The 18,834-nt window shown below is 46.3% G+C and overlaps 1 protein-coding gene across 1 annotated transcript in view; it reads right to left on the bottom strand.

The window, feature by feature from the left end:
- Positions 1–5,406: 5,406 nt before the first annotated feature.
- Positions 5,407–18,834, bottom strand: part of Slc5a11 (solute carrier family 5 member 11) — a 56,552-nt gene continuing 43,124 nt past the window's right edge. Inside the window, 8 exon segments of the mRNA XM_034511398.2 lie at positions 5,407–5,654; positions 8,077–8,245; positions 8,835–9,050; positions 10,259–10,427; positions 12,355–12,505; positions 13,096–13,203; positions 16,272–16,407; positions 18,439–18,644. Coding sequence (XP_034367289.2) covers positions 5,452–5,654; positions 8,077–8,245; positions 8,835–9,050; positions 10,259–10,427; positions 12,355–12,505; positions 13,096–13,203; positions 16,272–16,407; positions 18,439–18,644 — 1,358 coding nt within the window. The 3' untranslated portion in view covers positions 5,407–5,451.

The raw sequence follows: 18,834 nt of genomic DNA, 5'->3' as shown, positions 1-18,834 counted from the left end.
TGTGTGTGTGTGTGTGTGTGTGTGTGTGTGTGTGTGTGTGCGCGCGCGCGCGCGTGTATCAGGAACTATGACAAGGGAGGAGCAGAATTGGACCTAAGGGAGGCTATCAGTCTGGACGGTTGTTCTTCTTGTGCCTCCTCCCTGTGGCCTGCCTGCCTAGGGTGCTTTTCTAGATAACAGAGAATTAGACCCTGACATTGGTAGATGCCTGGGACTTTGGTCTTTAGAGGTATGTGATCTCCTCTGGCTTAGAAGACATTGTGACTGAGCACAGTGTCTGCCTGCTTGGAATCCCAGCACTCAGGAGGCTGAGGCAAGAGCATTGTGAGTTTAAGTCTCTCTAAGCTGCAACTATCTCACAAAATAGACCAGAAATATGTCCATATGTGTATGTGTTGTTATCTATACACACATGCACATCTAAGCAAGGTCAAATATCTTTCTTCCCTCAATGTTCCTGGTACCTCCAAAGCCCTTTAAAGTAATGTAATTTGTCAATTACACTGAAAGCATGCACGGAGAAACATTTTTCTCCCGCCTTTTAAATTTATGTCTGGGCTGAAGAGATGGCTCAGAAGTTAAGAGCACTTGTTCCTCTTGCAGAGGACCTAGGTTCAATTCCCAGCACCTGCATAATGGCTTACAACCATCTGTAACTCCATTTTCAGGGGATCCAATGTCTTCTGACCTCTGTGAATACAAAGCACCCACGAGATACACATACAGGAATACAGAGAAAACACACAAAATAAATCTTTTTTTAAATTTTTTGATTAAATTATTTTATTTATTATATTCCAAATGTTGTCACCTTCCCTGTCCTCCCCTTCCCTGTCCTCCCTCTCCCTGTCCTCCCTCCCAGAGTTCTTCACCTCATCCCTTTTGCTTTTGAAAGGTTGCTCCCCCCACCCCTTAGCATCTCCCTTTCCTGTGGCACCAAGTCTCTATAGGATTCGGCACATACTCTCTCACTATAAAAAAATAAGGGTTTAAAATGTGTTTGCTGAAGGCTTCCTTTCCTTGTTTTTCATTATACTATGGGACCAAGCTGTGGAGAGTTTCTTTGCAGGTTGTACTTAGAGCTGCGCCCCTTTTCTAAAGAGCTAGGCAACACCCTGAAGATAACCCCACTGTGATGCCAGAACTGTCACTCAGAGGAGAGGCTTAGACTGGAGATGAGAGTTCAGATTCACATATTTGCCTGTGGCTTATGCCTGGTGTCAGTGGTGCTAAAGCATACCAAATTCATTATTGGCTTGTGTGGTACCCTGCCTAAATTTTAACTGCCCAGTCCTTAGAAGAAATGAAAACTTTGATTCTATGATGTCAAAAAATACGAAACTGAAGCTGCCACCCATCTTCACTGAGGGCCAGGCTTGTGTGGCACTGAGTGGCACTGCTCTTAAGCTCCAGAGTCATTATCCAAGACCCAGTACAGAACCAAGTGTGGCACCTGGTTCTCTTTTCTTCTTTAAGGACGTGGCATGTGCCCTTTTGTAACACGTGTTATGTGTGTTACATGTGTCAATGTTTTCCCCTGCCTGACATCATGGTGGCATCTCTGGCAACCCAGAAGGATGATGGTCTCCAGAAAGATGCTTTTGGAATCTGCCTTACATATGGTTTCCCTCCCTTTTCCACCGTTTCTCGGAAGCTTTGGGGCTGTGTGCTCAGAGTGCTCTGTGGCCACACATCAACACTAGGGTCATAGATTCCCTTCCTCTTCCCACTCCCCAGTACATTGTCCCTTAGCCTTATAGAAGGAACCTGCTTTTGATCCCACATAGTGAAGAGGTGGCCCCTGGCTGCTATGCATGTTGTACAGGGTTGTACCCTGTAGACACTCAAGATAGATGTGGTTAGTGTAGTCTGCTCTCTGGAACTGGTGGGGATGGATCCCTTTCTTGGGGCTCCACCTCCCAGTGTGAGCTCATTTGAAGGTTTTAAGACAAAGCTTCCCCTGGTTGCTTTTGTATGGTCTGTTCTCAACCTTGCTTCCATGCTGTAGAGCCTCCACCCTGCCCCTTTACAGTAGAGCCCACACAGACTCTCGGACTTAGTCTGCAGGTAGCACTCAGACTACTTTTTTTTGTGTAACATAGGTGGAACTAGGAGGAAGGAGAAATGAACTGGCATGGTGCAACCAAACAATATGAACTGTCCTCATTCCAGAGACTGTACCTCCCTGGCTAGTGTGGATTTACACAGCTTTGTACATTTAGGAGCCTAGCCAGGAAGCAGGGGCATCTCTTCTGGCACAATACTAAGGAGCTGTACGTGACAACCAACAGTTACCGTGCATGACAGAGATAAGCAGCCAGTGAAGAAATCTATGATTGTGTTGGGAGACAGGCACAAAAGCTGGAGGGGTATACACACTTGGTTTCCAAGAGTCCCCACACGTCTTGAGTCTGTCTTGTATTTCCTATACTATATCCTCACAGTAACTTGCTTTGTTTTGTTTGTTGGTGTTTTGCATAAAGTTTGCTGGTTTGTTTCTGTTACAGCTAACCAAAAGCCTGATACTTGCTAGTCTGAAGACGCTAACTGCTTCTCTTCCAGCAGCTGTGGCCTGTGTACCCCACACAGCCATCAGGCAAACCCACTTCCTTCCACTCCAACCACTCCACTGTTCACCATCACACCGATGCCTGTCAGCAATGGTTCTCTGACAAGTGATCACACACTTCATTGCTTCTGTGGGTCAGGGGCTGGGGCAAGCTCAGCTAGGACCTCTGCTATGATCTCACAGGGCTGCAGTGAAGGTCAGGTAGGGGCTGTGATTTCATCTGGGAGCTGTACTGGAAAAGGAGGATCCAAGCTTGTCAGACTCCATTTCTGTGTGTTTGTGGCCACAAGATCTGAGACCCTGCCCTCTTCCGGCCATTCTTTGGAGGTGAAGGTTCCTGGAGTCTGCAGTAGTTCCTTAATTTGTTTCATGTCAGCTCAGTAGCTGCTTCATCAAGCAAGCCAGGAAGGATCCATAGTGAGTCAACTAACAATGCTGTCTTTTTTTTTAACTTAGATTTTATTTGTGAGTCTTTTGCCTGCATGTGTGCCTGGTGCCCATAGAGGTCAGAAGAGGGTATTGAACTGGAGTTACAGATGTGAGCCACCATGTGGGTTCTGGAAAGTAAAACTGGCCCTTCGGCAAGCACAAGTGTTCTTACTGCTGGGCCCTCTCTCCAGCCCAGTGGTCTTTTTTTTCATTACTTAATGTTTTATGTGTATACAGGTGAGTGTGGGCATGAAGACTAGAAGATAGCTCTCATGTTTCTCAGGAACTGACCACCTTGTTTATTCTGGTCTTGTTCATTGGCATGAAGCTCTCTGAAGAGGATAGGCAGGCTGGCTGGCTGGCTGGCTGGCTGGCTGGCTCGCTGGCCAGTGAGCCCCAGGAATCTACTTGTCTTACCTCCCTAGATTCAGGATTCTAAGTGTTTACCTCAAGCCTGGCCTTTTATTCAGGTTCTGGGGCTCAAACTCAGGTCAAGCGCTTTACCGAATTGAACTGTGTCCTTAGCTCAAGAGAGTCATATATAATCATTACACATAAGACATTACAGTGACATCCCATGACCATCACCAATGTTCTGTGGGTTACATGCAAGTCACAGGTTCTGCCCACATGCAAGGGAAGAGAACCAGGTAGAAAGGATCACTGATTTCAGTTCCATCCACCAGTACGTTAAATAAAGGTCATCACAAATGACACTCGTAAGGTTACTTGATAAGGGGAACATCTCCTCAGACTTGTTTCCATTCTTTCTGCCTGGATCAGAGTTCATTCTTGCATACAAATTATACTTGTACAGAAGAAAAAAAAACATGGCTTGGCATTTCATATAGAAACATTTTTCGTGCAAAAGACTTTGAGAATTGAAGCCATAGACTTAAAACTCATTTTGTCCTCTAGGCAAATATTGGTGGCTTACTCTTCCGAATATCCCTGCTTACACTCTGAGGAACCAACATGAACAACAGAAACGGGCATTTAGGGTGGGGAGCAGTAAGAGAGCATGGGGATGTCCGTACCCTAGGGAGCTCAGAGCTCAAGTCCATGAAGAAGGGATGGCTGCGGGCATAGCTGTGAGGTGGGACTAGGGAAAGGAGGCTGGAGTGGTGGGTGAAGATCCAGTTGGGAGATGAGACCAGAGTGGAGATGGGATCAACAGATCGGGAATCTGAGAGGTGGTGAAGACACCGGGTGATGGTGATGGAATCATTGGGGGTGCTGTTGGTAAGAGGTGGGGTCAGGAGAAGAGGCAATCAGAGTAAGACCAGAGCAGAAGGTGGTTCTGAGTTGAGAGCATTTGCTGCTTTTCCAGAGTACCCAGGTTATGTTCCCCGGGCACACGTGGTTGCCAACAACCATCTGGAATTCCAGTTCTTGGTGGAAGAGGTGGCTTCATGGATGCTACACATACATACACAAGGTAAAACATTCATACACATAAAAATAAATCTATAAAAACTTCTAGGCCTGAGAAGCAGAATCAGGCTGATCTGTCCTAGTTCAAGGCCAGCCTGGACTACAAAGCAAGTTCCAGGTGAGTCAGAGCCACGCAGTAAGACCTTCTCTCAACAAAACTAACCAAAAAGTGCTGAGTTCTAAGTGGTAGGGCTAGAGCTGGAGGCCGCAAACAACAAGGAAGAGGCTGCCGAGGTCAGCGGGAGGTGGCCATGGAGGCCAGAGTTTATAAACTTTCCCAAAGAAGAGTGAGCTAAAGAGCTGGGGAGAGGCTTGTATTTTAGATCTCTGCAAGCCTATGTTGTAGCAGAAATTGGACCTGGGGTGAGGTGAGACTGGAGTCAGGGAGACCCCCCTAGGAGAACTGGTGCTGGCATTGGACCAAGTTAAGGACAGTGAGGGGTGGCCAGTTGACTGCTTTTACTGGGAGGCAGAAGCAGCATAATCTGCTGACTGATTTTGAGCCCTGAGAGTTGACTGTTAAGAATGGCCCAGTTATAGGACTTGGAAGGTCCTCTGCAGAAGCAGCAAGGACTCCTAATTTCTGAGCCATCTCTTCAGCCACTAAGCTAGAATTGGAGAAGTGCACAGTTACCTCATGTCCTCATTTCTCCCTCCTCCTCCTTCTCTCTCCCTCCCTTACCTCTCTCTCTCTGTGTGTATGTGTGTGTGTGAGAGAGAGTCTTGCTAGGTATCCCAAGCTGGCCTCAAACTTGCAATCCTAATTCAGAAGCAGCTGGGGTTACAGGCATGTGCCATGATACACAGCCCCTGGTTTTCACAGTGTGTGATGTTTCAGGGCTCTGCACACAAGTCTGCTTCTCACACACTCTAAGCAGGAACAAGTACCACAGTGAGGAAAGTTCCAGGGCCATCCATCCATTCCTTTTAGGAAGAATATGCCAATTGGCTTGTCAGCAGCACCTCTGAAGCTCTACAGCAAACAGACAGCTTTATTACATTTTCTGGCTCATCCTGAGTTACGCAAAGTATCCCCAAAGGAAGATGGCGCAACTGATGCACACAATGCAGTTGACATCGAGCAGGGTTTTCACCAAGGGATTTTCCTCCAAGGAAGCTATCACAGGTTCCACTTTGCTTGGGGGCTCCTCTTTGTTCTTTTCCATCCCACAGAGCCACAGGATAGCCTTCACCACCTTCGACTGTTTGGGAGACACACCATCTAGAAAGAGCCCAGCAAAGGAAGGTCACAGGGGAACCAACTCTCCCTAAGAGGAAGAAGACCAGCCACGTGTGTTTATGAACTGAGATACAGAACTCCTGGAAGGCACAGTTGGCTTTCCGTATTTGGTGGTTTAACCAAACATGAATCAGGAATATTCAGAGAAGTACAGACTTTTTCATCATTCCTTCCTAAATAATACAGCATGACAACTACGTTTGCAGCACTGACATTGGATGGGGTGTTCTGGATATTCTAGAGCTGAGTTTGAGTATACAGGAGGATGTACATAGGTTATGTGCAAGTACTGTGGCATTTGCGGGTGCACGTGTGTGGGCCTGTGTGTGAGCCAGAGGATAACCTTAGGTATCATTCTTCAGGAGTCCTCTTTTTTTTAGACAGTCTTCTATTGGCCTGGAACTCCCTGAGTAGATCAGGCTGCTAGCCAATGAGCCCCAGTGATAGTCTGGCCCTCCCTTCCAGGTGCTAGGATTCTGAGCACATGCCACCATGTTCCTACTGCTCTTTCCCTTGGGGATCAGATCCAGGTCTTCATGCTTGCAAGGCAAGCACTTTACTGACAGCTGCCTTCCCAGCCTCTACTTTGCTATTTTATACCAAGGATTTGAGCACTAATACATTTTGGTACCCCTAGGGGTCCTAGGATCAGTTTCTCTCAGGCACCAAGGAACGGCTGTATCTATTAGTATCTTAAGTCTGGAAGATGTCACTGTCTTCAGATGAAGAGATCGAGGCTTACCCTAACTTTAGCAAAACCACATAGCTGGTAAGTAGTGGCCACATTGAGCTTAGGACCCAGCTCTGCTCCCCTCTGTATCACAGTGCCTTCCAGAAAGATGCAGGACTTTGGCCATTTGGGGGGATGCTGTTTCTCTGTGTGACACTCAGGCTGCACACACAGCAGCTTCCAGAAGTCTAGACAGCTGATCCACCTGAGTCAGGGGAGCCAGTTTATACATTGGATATGATGGCAGTGGCTTCACTTCCACAAAGAAATATGCTCACTGATAAGGCCTAGATGAAATGTTAAGGCCTAGGTAACTGTTACCTGGCTAGCCTGCCATTTTGTGCTGTTACTAATGTCACAGGGAAATGTTGTCATATGTTGTTATTGCTGTTATTAAGAAACTTTCTCATGCCCAAGTTGATTGCATATTCTGCTCTATTCTGTGCTCTTGGAAACCAATCACAACAGAAGTCAGTTAGAATTGCTTTGTGTACTTAGCCACAATAAGCTTGGACCCAAACCAACCACCCAGCATCATTTCCTGCACCTCTGTATGAGCTTTTATGGTATTTGCTATCCCTTGGATGGACCTCAACATTAGAGAGACACCTGCACCAATATAAGAAACTATTTGGAATAAGATTTCCATTTTGAGTAGGGGTCCAGTAAAGTTTAAGTTCCCAAGACCTCCCTGGGAACTCACATCCTACTTGGCAGAAAGAGACAGGTACATGGGTAACTGACATCCTGGTAGACAAGTTAGGACATGAATGTTAGACAAGGCAAGTCCCCTGCCACAGTTGAATACCCCAACCAATGGGAGCCGGATAAATGTACAACAAAGACACATTCCTAAGGAAGTCCCCTATCCCTAAATCCTGATTGGTGGAATAACTTGGCACAGAGCTTAGGCTTAAAAGCCCTGTAAGATCTTTATTCTCAATGTCACAGTTCAACCCCCAAGTCTGTACTACAACCCTGATCGATCAGTCCTGGAGCATATGCTCAAAAAACTATCCCTATATGACTGAAACCAGTGTTCGTATGGTTTGTGAGGCAACTCTTAGACCTCAACACTCACCTAGTTTTTAAAATCTGTGACCTGCAGTTTCTCACTTTTTAGGCTGAGCATGCCCTTGGTCCAACCCCTAGCACTGGAAGAAGAAGAAAGTCCAAGGGTGGAGGGAAGGGGAATCTTCAGAGTTTCTTACCTTGAGTTGACATAGGTTAGTATCCATGACTTTTTTTTTTTTAAATGACAACCTGAATCTTCACACCATGAGAGATAACTTTGCTATATAAACATGGAGGCCTTATGTTGCCAGATTTCCCCCATTGTTCATCAGATGGAAATATAGACTTTCATGAAATCTCCAAATTTTAAAAGATTAACTCACATTTTATAAAGTGAATTAAACTAAAATCAGTGATTTGAGGACAGCTGTAGTGCTCCAGCCTATAGTGTGGGATTACATGGAGTTTCAGTAGGCTCTGGGTTTGCCGTTAGTGTGTCTCTGAAGAGTCCCCACTGGTCAGTGGAGAAAGCCAGGCATCAGAGCCAGGGGATGCTGAAATTCCTAAACTTCCCCCTTTCTAGATGGTGATCTGACAGAATCCCCCTGAACACATAATGCTTCTTCAGTTCTACTATAACTGAGACCAGAGGCAACTCACCACTATGGGCTTTGGTCATATTTTCTTGAACTGTCTCCAACTGGATGCTGGTGCCAGTGGCCTCTGTGGTCCCATTCTGAGAAAGGGTTAGAGACAGTGGATTTTCTGGTGGCACTGAGTCCTTCTGGACCACAGGCTCATGACGAGTAAACCAAGTCAGACGGCTGACCTGAGAAGCAGAGGTGACCATGAGACAGGCGGAAGCTGCCATTTTTCCTTATTTTTTTCAACTCTGCACCCACCTCAGCTTGCATTTTGGACACTGTTCATTGTGTCCTCCAAGGAGCATCAGTTCCCCCGATTCCTCAGAACCAACGATCACACCTCTTGCTTGTTCCCCTGTCTTCTGACAGCCCTCCTCTCAGTAGTATCTAACTTTGCTAGCCCTAAGGTACAGCCCTGTGAGCCACAGGTTGGCTCAGTCTTTCTCCTGGTCCAAGGACAAGACTGCACCTGAGCTGTCAGGAACTGCTAAGAACCAGGAAAGTTCATGGCTTTACACAATGGTAGTTCTAAAAAAAAAAAAAAAAAAAAGGTTGGGGGCATGGCCCTAGGAACTCCCTAGCTCTCCATGAATCTGTGAGTTGAAGCAGAATTGAAAAATGGAGTCTGATGACATTCCCTGAGTTCTGCATCACTATGTCCCCAAAGCCCTATTCCAGACTTTCTGAACATTTCAACTGTCTTGCTTAAGCTTGGAGTCCCTGTTCTGTTCTTTTGATGAGTTTCAGAGGCTAGGCCTGTCAGCCCAAATGTACCATCTCTTTGGAGGGTGTCTCTGTGAACCAGCTCACAATGAACACAGTGACAAGGGTGGTAGATGACAGAACCATGGAGAAGTAGAGGTAGTGGACATTCTTCACCACAGCTGGGCGGTCATCAGGCTGGTCACACGGAGGCTGCACGTAGACAAAGTCCAGGATCAGCCTGACCAATCCTAGCAGCAAGCCCAAGATCAGGCCTGAGAAGGCACCCTGCGAACCAAAGGAGAGCCATCTTAGGGATGCCAAGGTCACCAAAAGTTCAAGAAGCCATCTTAAGAGGTTGTCTTTCTTGTGATGTTCACTGTATTGCAAAGGTGTGGAATTATAAACCTATCAAAGTTCTCCAGATACTGTCAGCCTTTGGTATCCTGAAGGATCAATTCCAGGACCCACAGATAACAAATTTCTCAGATGTTCAAATTCCTCGTATAGAATGGCATAGTGTTTGAACATGGCCCATGCTTAACCACTTACTTATATTAAATCATCTTTAGGTTATGTATAACACTCAGCGCAATGTGAATATCATGTAAATAGCTGCTGTACCATATCATTTATATAATAACATCAGAAAAATGTCTGCACTTGCTCAATAGAGACACAGATTTTTTTCTTGCAAATATTTTTTATCCCGATGTTGATTGAATCGGATTGAACCCACAGGTGCAGATGTCCAGCTATGATTACATACGCGCACTCATTCCCTTCTAATTTGGTTTCCCTATCAATAGCAAGAGTGTGTCACAAAGCCGAGTGCGGTGGTGAACACATGTAACCCCACACTGAGGAGATGTAGGTGGGAAGATTGTAGATTTGAGGCCAACCTGAGCATGATGGTTACTTTTGTCAGCTTGACATAACTTAGGATCACCTGGAAGGGAAGCTCAGTGAGGGACTGTCTAGACCAGGTTTGTCTGTGGCCCTGTCTGTGGGAGGATTCTTAATGTAGGAAGGCTTAGCCTGAAAGGGCAGCACCGTTCCCTGGTCTGGGGCTCTGAGATGTATGAAAGCAGGGGAGCTGGCTGGACACAGCATGTCGGCCTCATCCTCCCTACTTTTAACTGGATGTGATATGTCCTACGTCATCCTGCCTTAATGGCACCGGAATAATGGACTGTGACCTGGAAATGCAAGCTCAGTTCTCCCCTAAGTTTTTTGTCAGGATACTTTAACACAGAAATAGAAATGTACCACACAGTAAGGCCCTGACTCCAAAAAACAAACACAGGAGACACTTCTGAGAATACCCGTCAAGTCTTTTCACAGCCTGGTGGGACCCTTCCTGTGGCTTCCCACACTGGATTTACTCTCCTTGGTGACAAGGCTAGCCCACACAGGTCCCTCCCAGACCACTCCCCTCCATTTCTCCCAGTGCTTATAGACAGTACCCAGGTGTTATGTTGTCAGTCCAGATTTACCTTTTCATTAGTACGCTTCCAGAAACATCCCATAATAAAGACCATGGCTACAGGCGGCTGCAGATAAGAGCTGATGGACTGAATGTAGATGAAAAGTTGACCTCCCTGACTGGCCTGCACAACGGGGATCCAGAGGATGGAGACCAACACCAGTGCTAACACAAATATCCTGTGAGGAGAGAGGGGAACACTCCTGTCTTCTCTGAACACCGGCTTTCCTCCCTTTATCATGCAGCTTCACCGAGCTGTAAGATCTGTAAGACATGAGACCTGTCTCCCCTCCCCCCTGAGAGTACAATGCAGTGTCCTCTGCTGAATTTGCAGAGTACCATCAACATGAGCACAAACATCATGCTGAAATAGCCCCTCCTCCATTACAGTTAATTCCTGCTGCCGCTGAGTAAGCGTGGGTGGACATGCTTGCTCCCTCCAGGTTTGCTTTCCCTGGAGCTCCTCCAAGTGCCCTCTGCCATTCCGAATTTGGCCTTCAGCTGCTGCCTCAGCTATGTAATGGTCTCTCAGGTCCATCTAAGGGGTAACACACATCCATATTTCATACTCTCCTTCTTTTCAGAGACAGGGACAATACACCCAGGCTGACCTTGAATGTGTGATCCTCCTGCATCAGCCTCCCAAGGGCTGGGATTACAAGTGTGTGCTAACTCCTCAGGATATTTCGTTGGTTAAAAAAAAAAAAATCGGGGCTAAAGAGATGGCTCAGTGGTTAAAAGTACAGGCTGTTCTTTCAGAGGACCTAGGTTTAAGTCCCAGCTCCCACATGGCAGCTCACAACTGTCTGTAACTACAATTCCAGGGGATCCAGTGCCCTATTCTGGCCTTTAAGGGCACAAGGCACACACACGGTGTACAAACATACATGCAGGCAAAACACTCATGCACACTAAATAAATAAATCTTTAAAAAATTCACTTTGTGGAGGGGGCATTCAGGGTGCATGGCCCTCATGTGGAGGTCAGAAAATTTATAGGAATTGGCTCTCTTCTTCCACCTGGGATGCCTGGGTATCAAACTCAGGTCATCAGTCTTGGTAGTAAGTATCCTTAACTGTTGAACTATCTTACCAGACCATTTCACCACATCTTGTGATTGAAAAGTGTGTGCCGTGAACACTCCATTCTCTCCCTTTGTCCCTCACCAGCTGATGACAACAGAATCACCCCGCCCCTTTGCAAATGTGAACTACTTGAATAAACATCTTAATACAACAAGTCTCTGGACATATGCTCTCATATCTAAGAATACAAACTGTTAAGTGAGGTGGTAAGTTTATGCTTAATGTTATAAGAAACCAAAGTGTTGTTTTTAAATAGAATCACTCATAGTCCCATAAGCACTGCATAGGAATCCTCCTGCATCAGCTTCCCTAGCACGAGGGGTGGGGGGGATAAGCCTGCACCATTATGCCTGGCTGTTACTGGCATTTAAGTGGGGACAAGTGGTGTCTCGTGTAGTAAATGATACTGATCGTCTTGTTGCAGGCTCATAGCCATTTCTACATCTTCCTTGGTGAAATGCCTATTCACCTGTCTTGGTGGTTGGTCATACTATGTGCTAAGAGTGGTTGGTCATACTATGTTCTAAGAGTGCTTCATAATTTTCTAGATTACAAGTTCTTAAGCATGTAATGTTGCTTACAAATATTTTCTCCAGTCTGTGGCTAATCTTTATATCTCTTTAATGGTGTCTTTTCAAGTGATCAAGTCCAGTGCATCTGGCTTTTCTTTAATGAGTTAGCATTTGGGGTCAAGTCTAAGGACTCTTTCCCTAAACCCCAGCTGGGACAGCCTTCAGCATGCATCATGTACTGTAGAGTTGTTTTTAAATACTGGAGCATTATATTACAGTACTGTTCTAATACCGAAACACAACTGGTGTTCACAGGACATCTCTTGAATAAGTGATGAACTCTTACTGAGGCCTTGTTCCTCAGCAGCAGCACCTGAGGCCAAGGCAACTTGGGTACTCTGACTTTATCTGTCCATGAGCTTAATCCCTTCTTTGCTAGCGCTTAATCCCTTCTTTGCTAGCTGTTTCAGACTTTCCGCTGCCCAGAGTCCTACCCTATAAAGCCTTACCTGCCCACAATCATGAGCTCCCTTTCAGATGCCCGTGGCCGGATGTGGTTCCACAGGTCCATGGTGAAGATGGTGCTGGCACTGTTAAAGATGGAGGTGAGGGAGGACATGAGAGCAGCCACCATCACAGCCATCATGAGCCCACGGAGTCCTAGGGGGCAGAAGGGAGGTCTATAGGCCTTGGGCTTTCTGATGGCAGATTCTGTCTTCACTTGGGATCCTATTACCCCAGGGCCAAAGCTAGCTGATCCTGATGGCTCAACTCTGGGGAGGTAGACCTTCTTTTTTGTTTGTTTGGTTTTTTTTGTTTGTTTGTTTTTCAAGTCAAGATTTCTCTGTTCTCTGTTTCTCTGAGTTCTACATCGATTGGTAGGCAGCAGGAAGAGAGAGTGACACTGGCCCTGGCTTGGGCTTCTGTTTTGTTTTGTTTTTCGAGACAGGGTTTCTCTGTGTAGCCTTGGTTGTCCTGGAACTCACTCTGTAGACCAGGCTGGCCTCGAACTCAGAAATCTGCCTGCCTCTGCCTCCCAAGTGCTGGGATTAAAGGCGTGCGCCACCATCGCCCGGCTGGAGGTAGGCCTTCTGTTGGCATAGTCATACAAAACTCTGTGGTCCTGACAGATTCTGGCCTTTGTGGTGCCCACAGCTCTCCAGCTCAACCATACTTCATGTTTGCACCCAGACAGTATCCTCCTTTCTGGGTGGTCCAGGGGACTGCGTATAGGGGTGAGGGGACATTACCTGTGGGCAAAAGTTCCAGCACAAGTTTGGGATATGCGATGTCTGAACAGCCAGAGGGGTTGCTACAGACCCGCTGGCAGATGTCGGGATGTGCACAGGCTACTTGATCTACGGAAGAAATGTAAGCCACAGTGAGACAGACGGTCCCAAACCCAGGCCCAGCTAGAGTGTGCCAGAACCTGGCCAGCCCTAGAAGGGTCTATGAGCTTATACTCAAGAAAACTAGAAAAGAGCCTCAACTCTAAGCTGTGGCCATTGTCCCTTCAGCATTCTGAGCTCCTGCTGCCAACCCATAGAACTGAGGTGATGACATACTACTTCATAACATTAGCGTGACCGTTGTCTGCAAAAGCAACTCTGTTTCATAAGATTAACACGACAAGGCTGGCAAGATGGTGCTGACCATGCCGGGAACCTGTTTGATCCCTGGTTCCCTGTGGCGGAAGGAGAGAACTAAAGCTCATGTTGCCTCTGACCTCCACACTGATGTCATGACACGTGCACACATACACAAAAACATACTTACGCCACCCCAGCCCCCACATATACACAGTTCATAAGTAGACGAAGGGCCAGCAAGCCTTAGGACCTTTGTTTAAATCTCAAGGTGCCACATTATAGAAGGAGAGAACAGACTCCTGCAGGTTGTCCTCTGACCTCACACAGGTGACATGGCACACTTGCATGCATATGTGTGCACAAATGTGCACACATACACACACACACATACACACACACACCACTAAAATAATGATTAAAAATATAGGCTAATGGAAAAACAGAGCATACCAATTTAATACACATTAAAAATTCAGCACCTAGGTATGATCATACAGAACACAGTAAGAACACATTACTACTGTCACTGGATGCCAAATAGAACCATAACACCTAATAGCCAGTCATAGGAAGAATCCTATCTCGGACTTCATCTCCTTGGTTGTCAGGGTGGGAGACAGCTATTCATATCTACAGTGAAGTCCTTCTGTGTTACTTTTTAAAAAATACTTAACATTTTTTCTTCTTGGGTGTTGGGTCTAGGTCTCAGGGCTTTGTGCACACTGGACATGCAGTCTACTACTGAGCTGGACCCCAGCCCTGTCAGTGCTTTTCAACCCCCTTTCTTGCCTTCCTCAGATGCTCACAGGTTTCAGTTACTACTGCTCATTTTAGATTCAAGCTCTCCAGGAGTTTCAAACCCTAAATATCTTTTCTCTTTTCTCATCTAAAAAAAAAAAACCAACTTTATTTTTAGCTGTGTGGTGGCGGCATATGCCTTTAATCCCGGCACTCAAGAGGCAGAGGAGACAGGCAGATCTCTCAAGTTCAGGGCCAGCCTGGTCTACAAAGCAAATTCCAGTGATTTCCAGGACAGCCAAAGCTACACAGAGAAAGCGTGTCTTGAAAAATCCAACCAAACAACAAAACAACAAAAACCTTTATCTTTAAATTCTATGTCCATGTGTGTGTCTGTAAATGATTACAAGAGCCCAGAAAAAGGCCTTCGGTCCCCTGGAACTGCACTTGCCTCGCCTGGGTGCGGGGAACTGAACTCAGGTCCTCTGGAAGTATATTGTGAGCCATCTTTCCAGCCCCAGTATTTTTCTTTCTTTCTTTTTTTTTTTTTTTTTTCCCAATTCTTTCCTCTCCTGAGAAGTTCTCTGATTTCTCCAGTGTAAAATTGCCTACCCATCCTGGTTCTCTAGTTTGTCTCAGTACTGCACCTCTGCTGTGGCTAGGGTATGATTTGAGTCCATGTGTTGGGAGTTTGGGTCCTCAGTGTGGCAGTATCTGGAGGCCCTTTAAGAGGTGGAGTTTAGTAGGAAGTCCTTAGATCATTGGGGATGTGTCCCTCAGATTGGGCTGGGGAAATGCCTTCAGCAGCAAGATGCTTGCTGAGCGAGCATGGGAACCTGAGTTCAGCTCCCAGAATCTATGTGAAAAGCTGGGCACAACGGCACACACTGGTGATGCCAGCCCAGGAGTGAGGGATGGAAAGGCAGATAAGAGGATCCCCAGAGCTCATTGGCTAGCCATCCTAGTCAGATCAGTGAGCTCCAGGTTCACTGAGAGGCCCTGTCTTTAATAACAAAGGAAAGGGAGGTTAAATGATGTACTCGAGGCCACGTAGCTCCTAAGAGGGAGAGCTGAGGCTCAAGCACAGACAGTCCAGAACAGCACTAACCATCAGGACCTGTCTGAGCACAGGGACCTAGCCTCAGCAGGCGCACGGTGAGTGTGTCGCTTTAAACCATGCTCATTGTTGTCTCTCAGGCTTTACTGGACAGCTGTATACTTTTACATGGAGTCACCAAGAAGCCAAGATCTCAGATCTTGCCCTCCCCACCACCTAGGTAGCTTTTGCCCTCTATGTGGGGGCACAACTTAGGATCCCCATCTGGGCTGAAGAGGCAAGCTCTCAGAGTTCAGCACCATGGATGGTGCCCTTCCCTCCAGCTCCCTCTTAATTCTTAAAGATTCTAAATGATTTAGATGTAATTGGACTGGCTGATGGATGGTTGTTCATCCTATCCTTTCTTTGCCTCTGTATAACATCTGTAGAGGTGGTGAGCACGGGGAGCACACTCTCCACTTTATGGTCTCCTTTGAGTTAGTAACAGCCTTGGTGCTGTTTAAGGAAAAACAGGTTTGCTATGTACAGATCACCAGCTCCTGACACCACAGCACCACAGAGGTTCCTGGCCGCATCATCCTATTAAGTACTATTTATCCCTATGTTTAACCTCTTGACTGCATTTAAAAATGTAATCCCAGCACTTGAGAGGCAGATGTGGGAACATCATGAGTTCAAGGCCAGCCTAGGCCATATAAGATTCTTACTCAAAAAGAAAATCTTATGGTGTGTGGTGGTGGTGGTGGTGTGTGTGAGTGTGTGTGTGTGTGTGTGTGTGTGTGTGTGTGTGTGTGTGTCTTCAGAACACTGAGCTCAAACCCTAAAGCACAAGGACATGACTTGTCTTGGGGAATAAGCATGTGGAACCATGTGACCTTCAAGCAGTCTGTGGTGTGAAGAATGCAGTGGAGGACTCCACACCAGTCAGTCTTGCCTGCTGAGTCAGCATTGGGGAGCAGCATGAAGTCAGTAGCTAGACCATTTCCCAAAGCCTGAGACTTGCAGACAGACCAGTGACCTCTGTCCCCAACAGCTTCCTCACCTGGAAAGAGGACTCTGCTGACCATACCAGGGAACACCATTAGGAAAAGAGGAAGCACTTTCAGGTATGCAGCCATCAGGGAGCCGCCTTTGGCATGAGACAGGTTCTTGGCAGCCAGACTCCGCTGAACAATCACCTGGAACACAGTGAAGGTGGTTGGAAGCTGAAGACAGTGTGCTCACCGGTCATGTGTAGCTCCTCAGTAGGAGGAGTGGACCTGAGATCTGGGTCCTTGTTTAGGAGAAAGCATCTCTCTTCACCTTTATCTCCTGGTCTGACTGGGGTGGCCATGACTCCTTCACTGTCCCCTTCCTATTACATCCAAGAGTTAAGACTTTGTCAGCTACAATTAACTCCAGAATTAACCCACCTCTTCTGCTGTCATAGTTAGTTTAGGTAAAAGAATGTACTGAAGACAGTCCAGTTAAATCTGTCAGTAGAACAACTTCATATATACATATATATGATATATATATGATGTGTTGTGTATTATATAAAATATGTATATACACATATACGTATATATGTGTATGTGAATATAAATATATGCATACTCATATATTGCATACGTGTGTGTGTGTGTGTGTGTGTGTGTGCAAAGGAGGGGCTGGAGAGATGGCTTAGCAGTTAAGAGCACTAGATGCCCTTGCAGAGGATCTATTGTCAGTTTCCAGCACCCATATGATGGCTCACAAGCATCTGTTACTCAGTCTCAGAGGGTCTGAAGCCCTCTTCTCACTTACAGGCACCAGGTATACATGTTACACTGGCATACATCCTGGCCAACATTCATAGACGTGCAGTAAAAATAAATAAATGCTTAGGAAAGCAAAGGAACAATGTACTCTACCAGGGGATAGCCCCAGTGGGACTGCTAACTATGGAGGGAACATGACCTGACAGGCTGCACCCTGGACATCTCATAGGTAGGGTTCTTAGAGGATGACGTTGCCTTGATGACATCATCTCAGAGGAACTGTGTACTTTAGAGGTGGAGTTACGCAGCCTGGGTTCAAGCCTGTCTCCCCACTACCCACCTGTGTGAATCTGGACACCCAGTGTGGCCTTTCTTTGCCTTAGTATTCTTACCGACCAAATGGACAGCTTTGAAATTAGGTAGAAGTATTTGGCACAGTCAGGATAGCACCTAACACATAGTAATCTCTCATAGACAATAATTGCCATAATTTGCATGAAAGGTTTTTTTCTTAGTGTTCTTCTTTTGCTGTTGTTGGCTTTTTACAAAATATATATCCTTTTGTGTTAAGATAACTATTTTTCTTACTAACTGGAGCTCTCACTCAGCACCCTGAATAAGAAGAACATGTAGGGTGGGGTCTATCCCCCTCTGGACCATCACCCTAGGCTATGCTAGACTTTACAGTACAACGTGCACACAGTTAAGGTAAAAGCAAGGCTGCCTTGAGGCCCATTTCTCTGAAGAAGCTACGAGACCGAACTCCACCAGACGGCCACCAGAGGTGTCACAGTGTCAAGGATGTTACTAAATAGAAAATGTTTGTTAATGCTACGACTGCAGAAATAGTGACAGAAACTGAGCCAGGGGACAAGTGTTGGGACCCAAAGGATTCATCCACCCAGAGCTCAAAAGCCCTGGTCATGACTGGGACAAGATCAGTCTGTGGCTTTTAAATTCTGAAACTGATAGAAATTGTAGCGATTGAGTGGTTCCTTTTATCTTTCATTGTGTGTGCTCTCAGATTTCTTTTGTCTCACCATACTTTTAAAAAAGTGACACCCTTAACCTCTCAAGGGACAAATCTGTCATCTCTTTATGTTCTCAGGTAATGACAGAGAAGCTTCATATTGGCTCTAGATTCTTAAGTGCCAGGAGTGTCTGGGTTGCTTATTGAACAAATGACATGCACTTCAAATCTTGAAATAAAATTTATCATCTTCTTCTTATCTTCTTATAATGAAGCTTATGACTAGTTCTTCCCAGACATAGAGCAGTGTTACACCCCATGCCGCCCTACTCTGTGACCAGCAGCTCCAGATCCACCATTAGCATTTGTAAGCAAAGCAACTGGTAGAGGAGAGGATGCAAGAAATGGAGATGGGGAAACAGGACAGCAGACAGCAAAGTCACATGGCAGACGCCAGACGCCCCCAAGGCACCAAAGAGGCCTTCAGCCAGCTCCCATACCTGATCTGTACACCAGTACCAGAGAGATGGGATGGACATTCCAAACAGGATCCCAGGCCAGGGGAGATCAGAGGTCAATGGATCTCGGAAGATGTGGAAGGCATCTTCCCGGGGTAGCCCACAGCTGCTGTTCTCACTCCGGTTACTAGCCAGGGCTAAGAAGTACTGGTCCTTCAGGCCTTCCATCCCTCCGACGGCTGCAAAACCTAGGGAGCAGAAGAAGCCTAAGATTGCCAGGACCTCATGGAGTATGTAGCAAGGTAGAGACAGATGGTGGCCTAGTTAGAGCAGAGCTTCTGAGAAACAGTGTCCCCTTAAGGATTCTCAGTCTGTCCTTTCCCTCGCATGTCTCAATACCTGCTGAAAATTACTTCTCAGAATAGTTAACACAGAGAG

This window comes from Arvicanthis niloticus, chromosome 1 (genome assembly GCF_011762505.2).
Source record: "Arvicanthis niloticus isolate mArvNil1 chromosome 1, mArvNil1.pat.X, whole genome shotgun sequence".
Classification (NCBI taxonomy): Eukaryota; Metazoa; Chordata; class Mammalia; order Rodentia; family Muridae; genus Arvicanthis; species Arvicanthis niloticus.
This window is presented reverse-complemented; position numbering and strand designations above follow the sequence as displayed.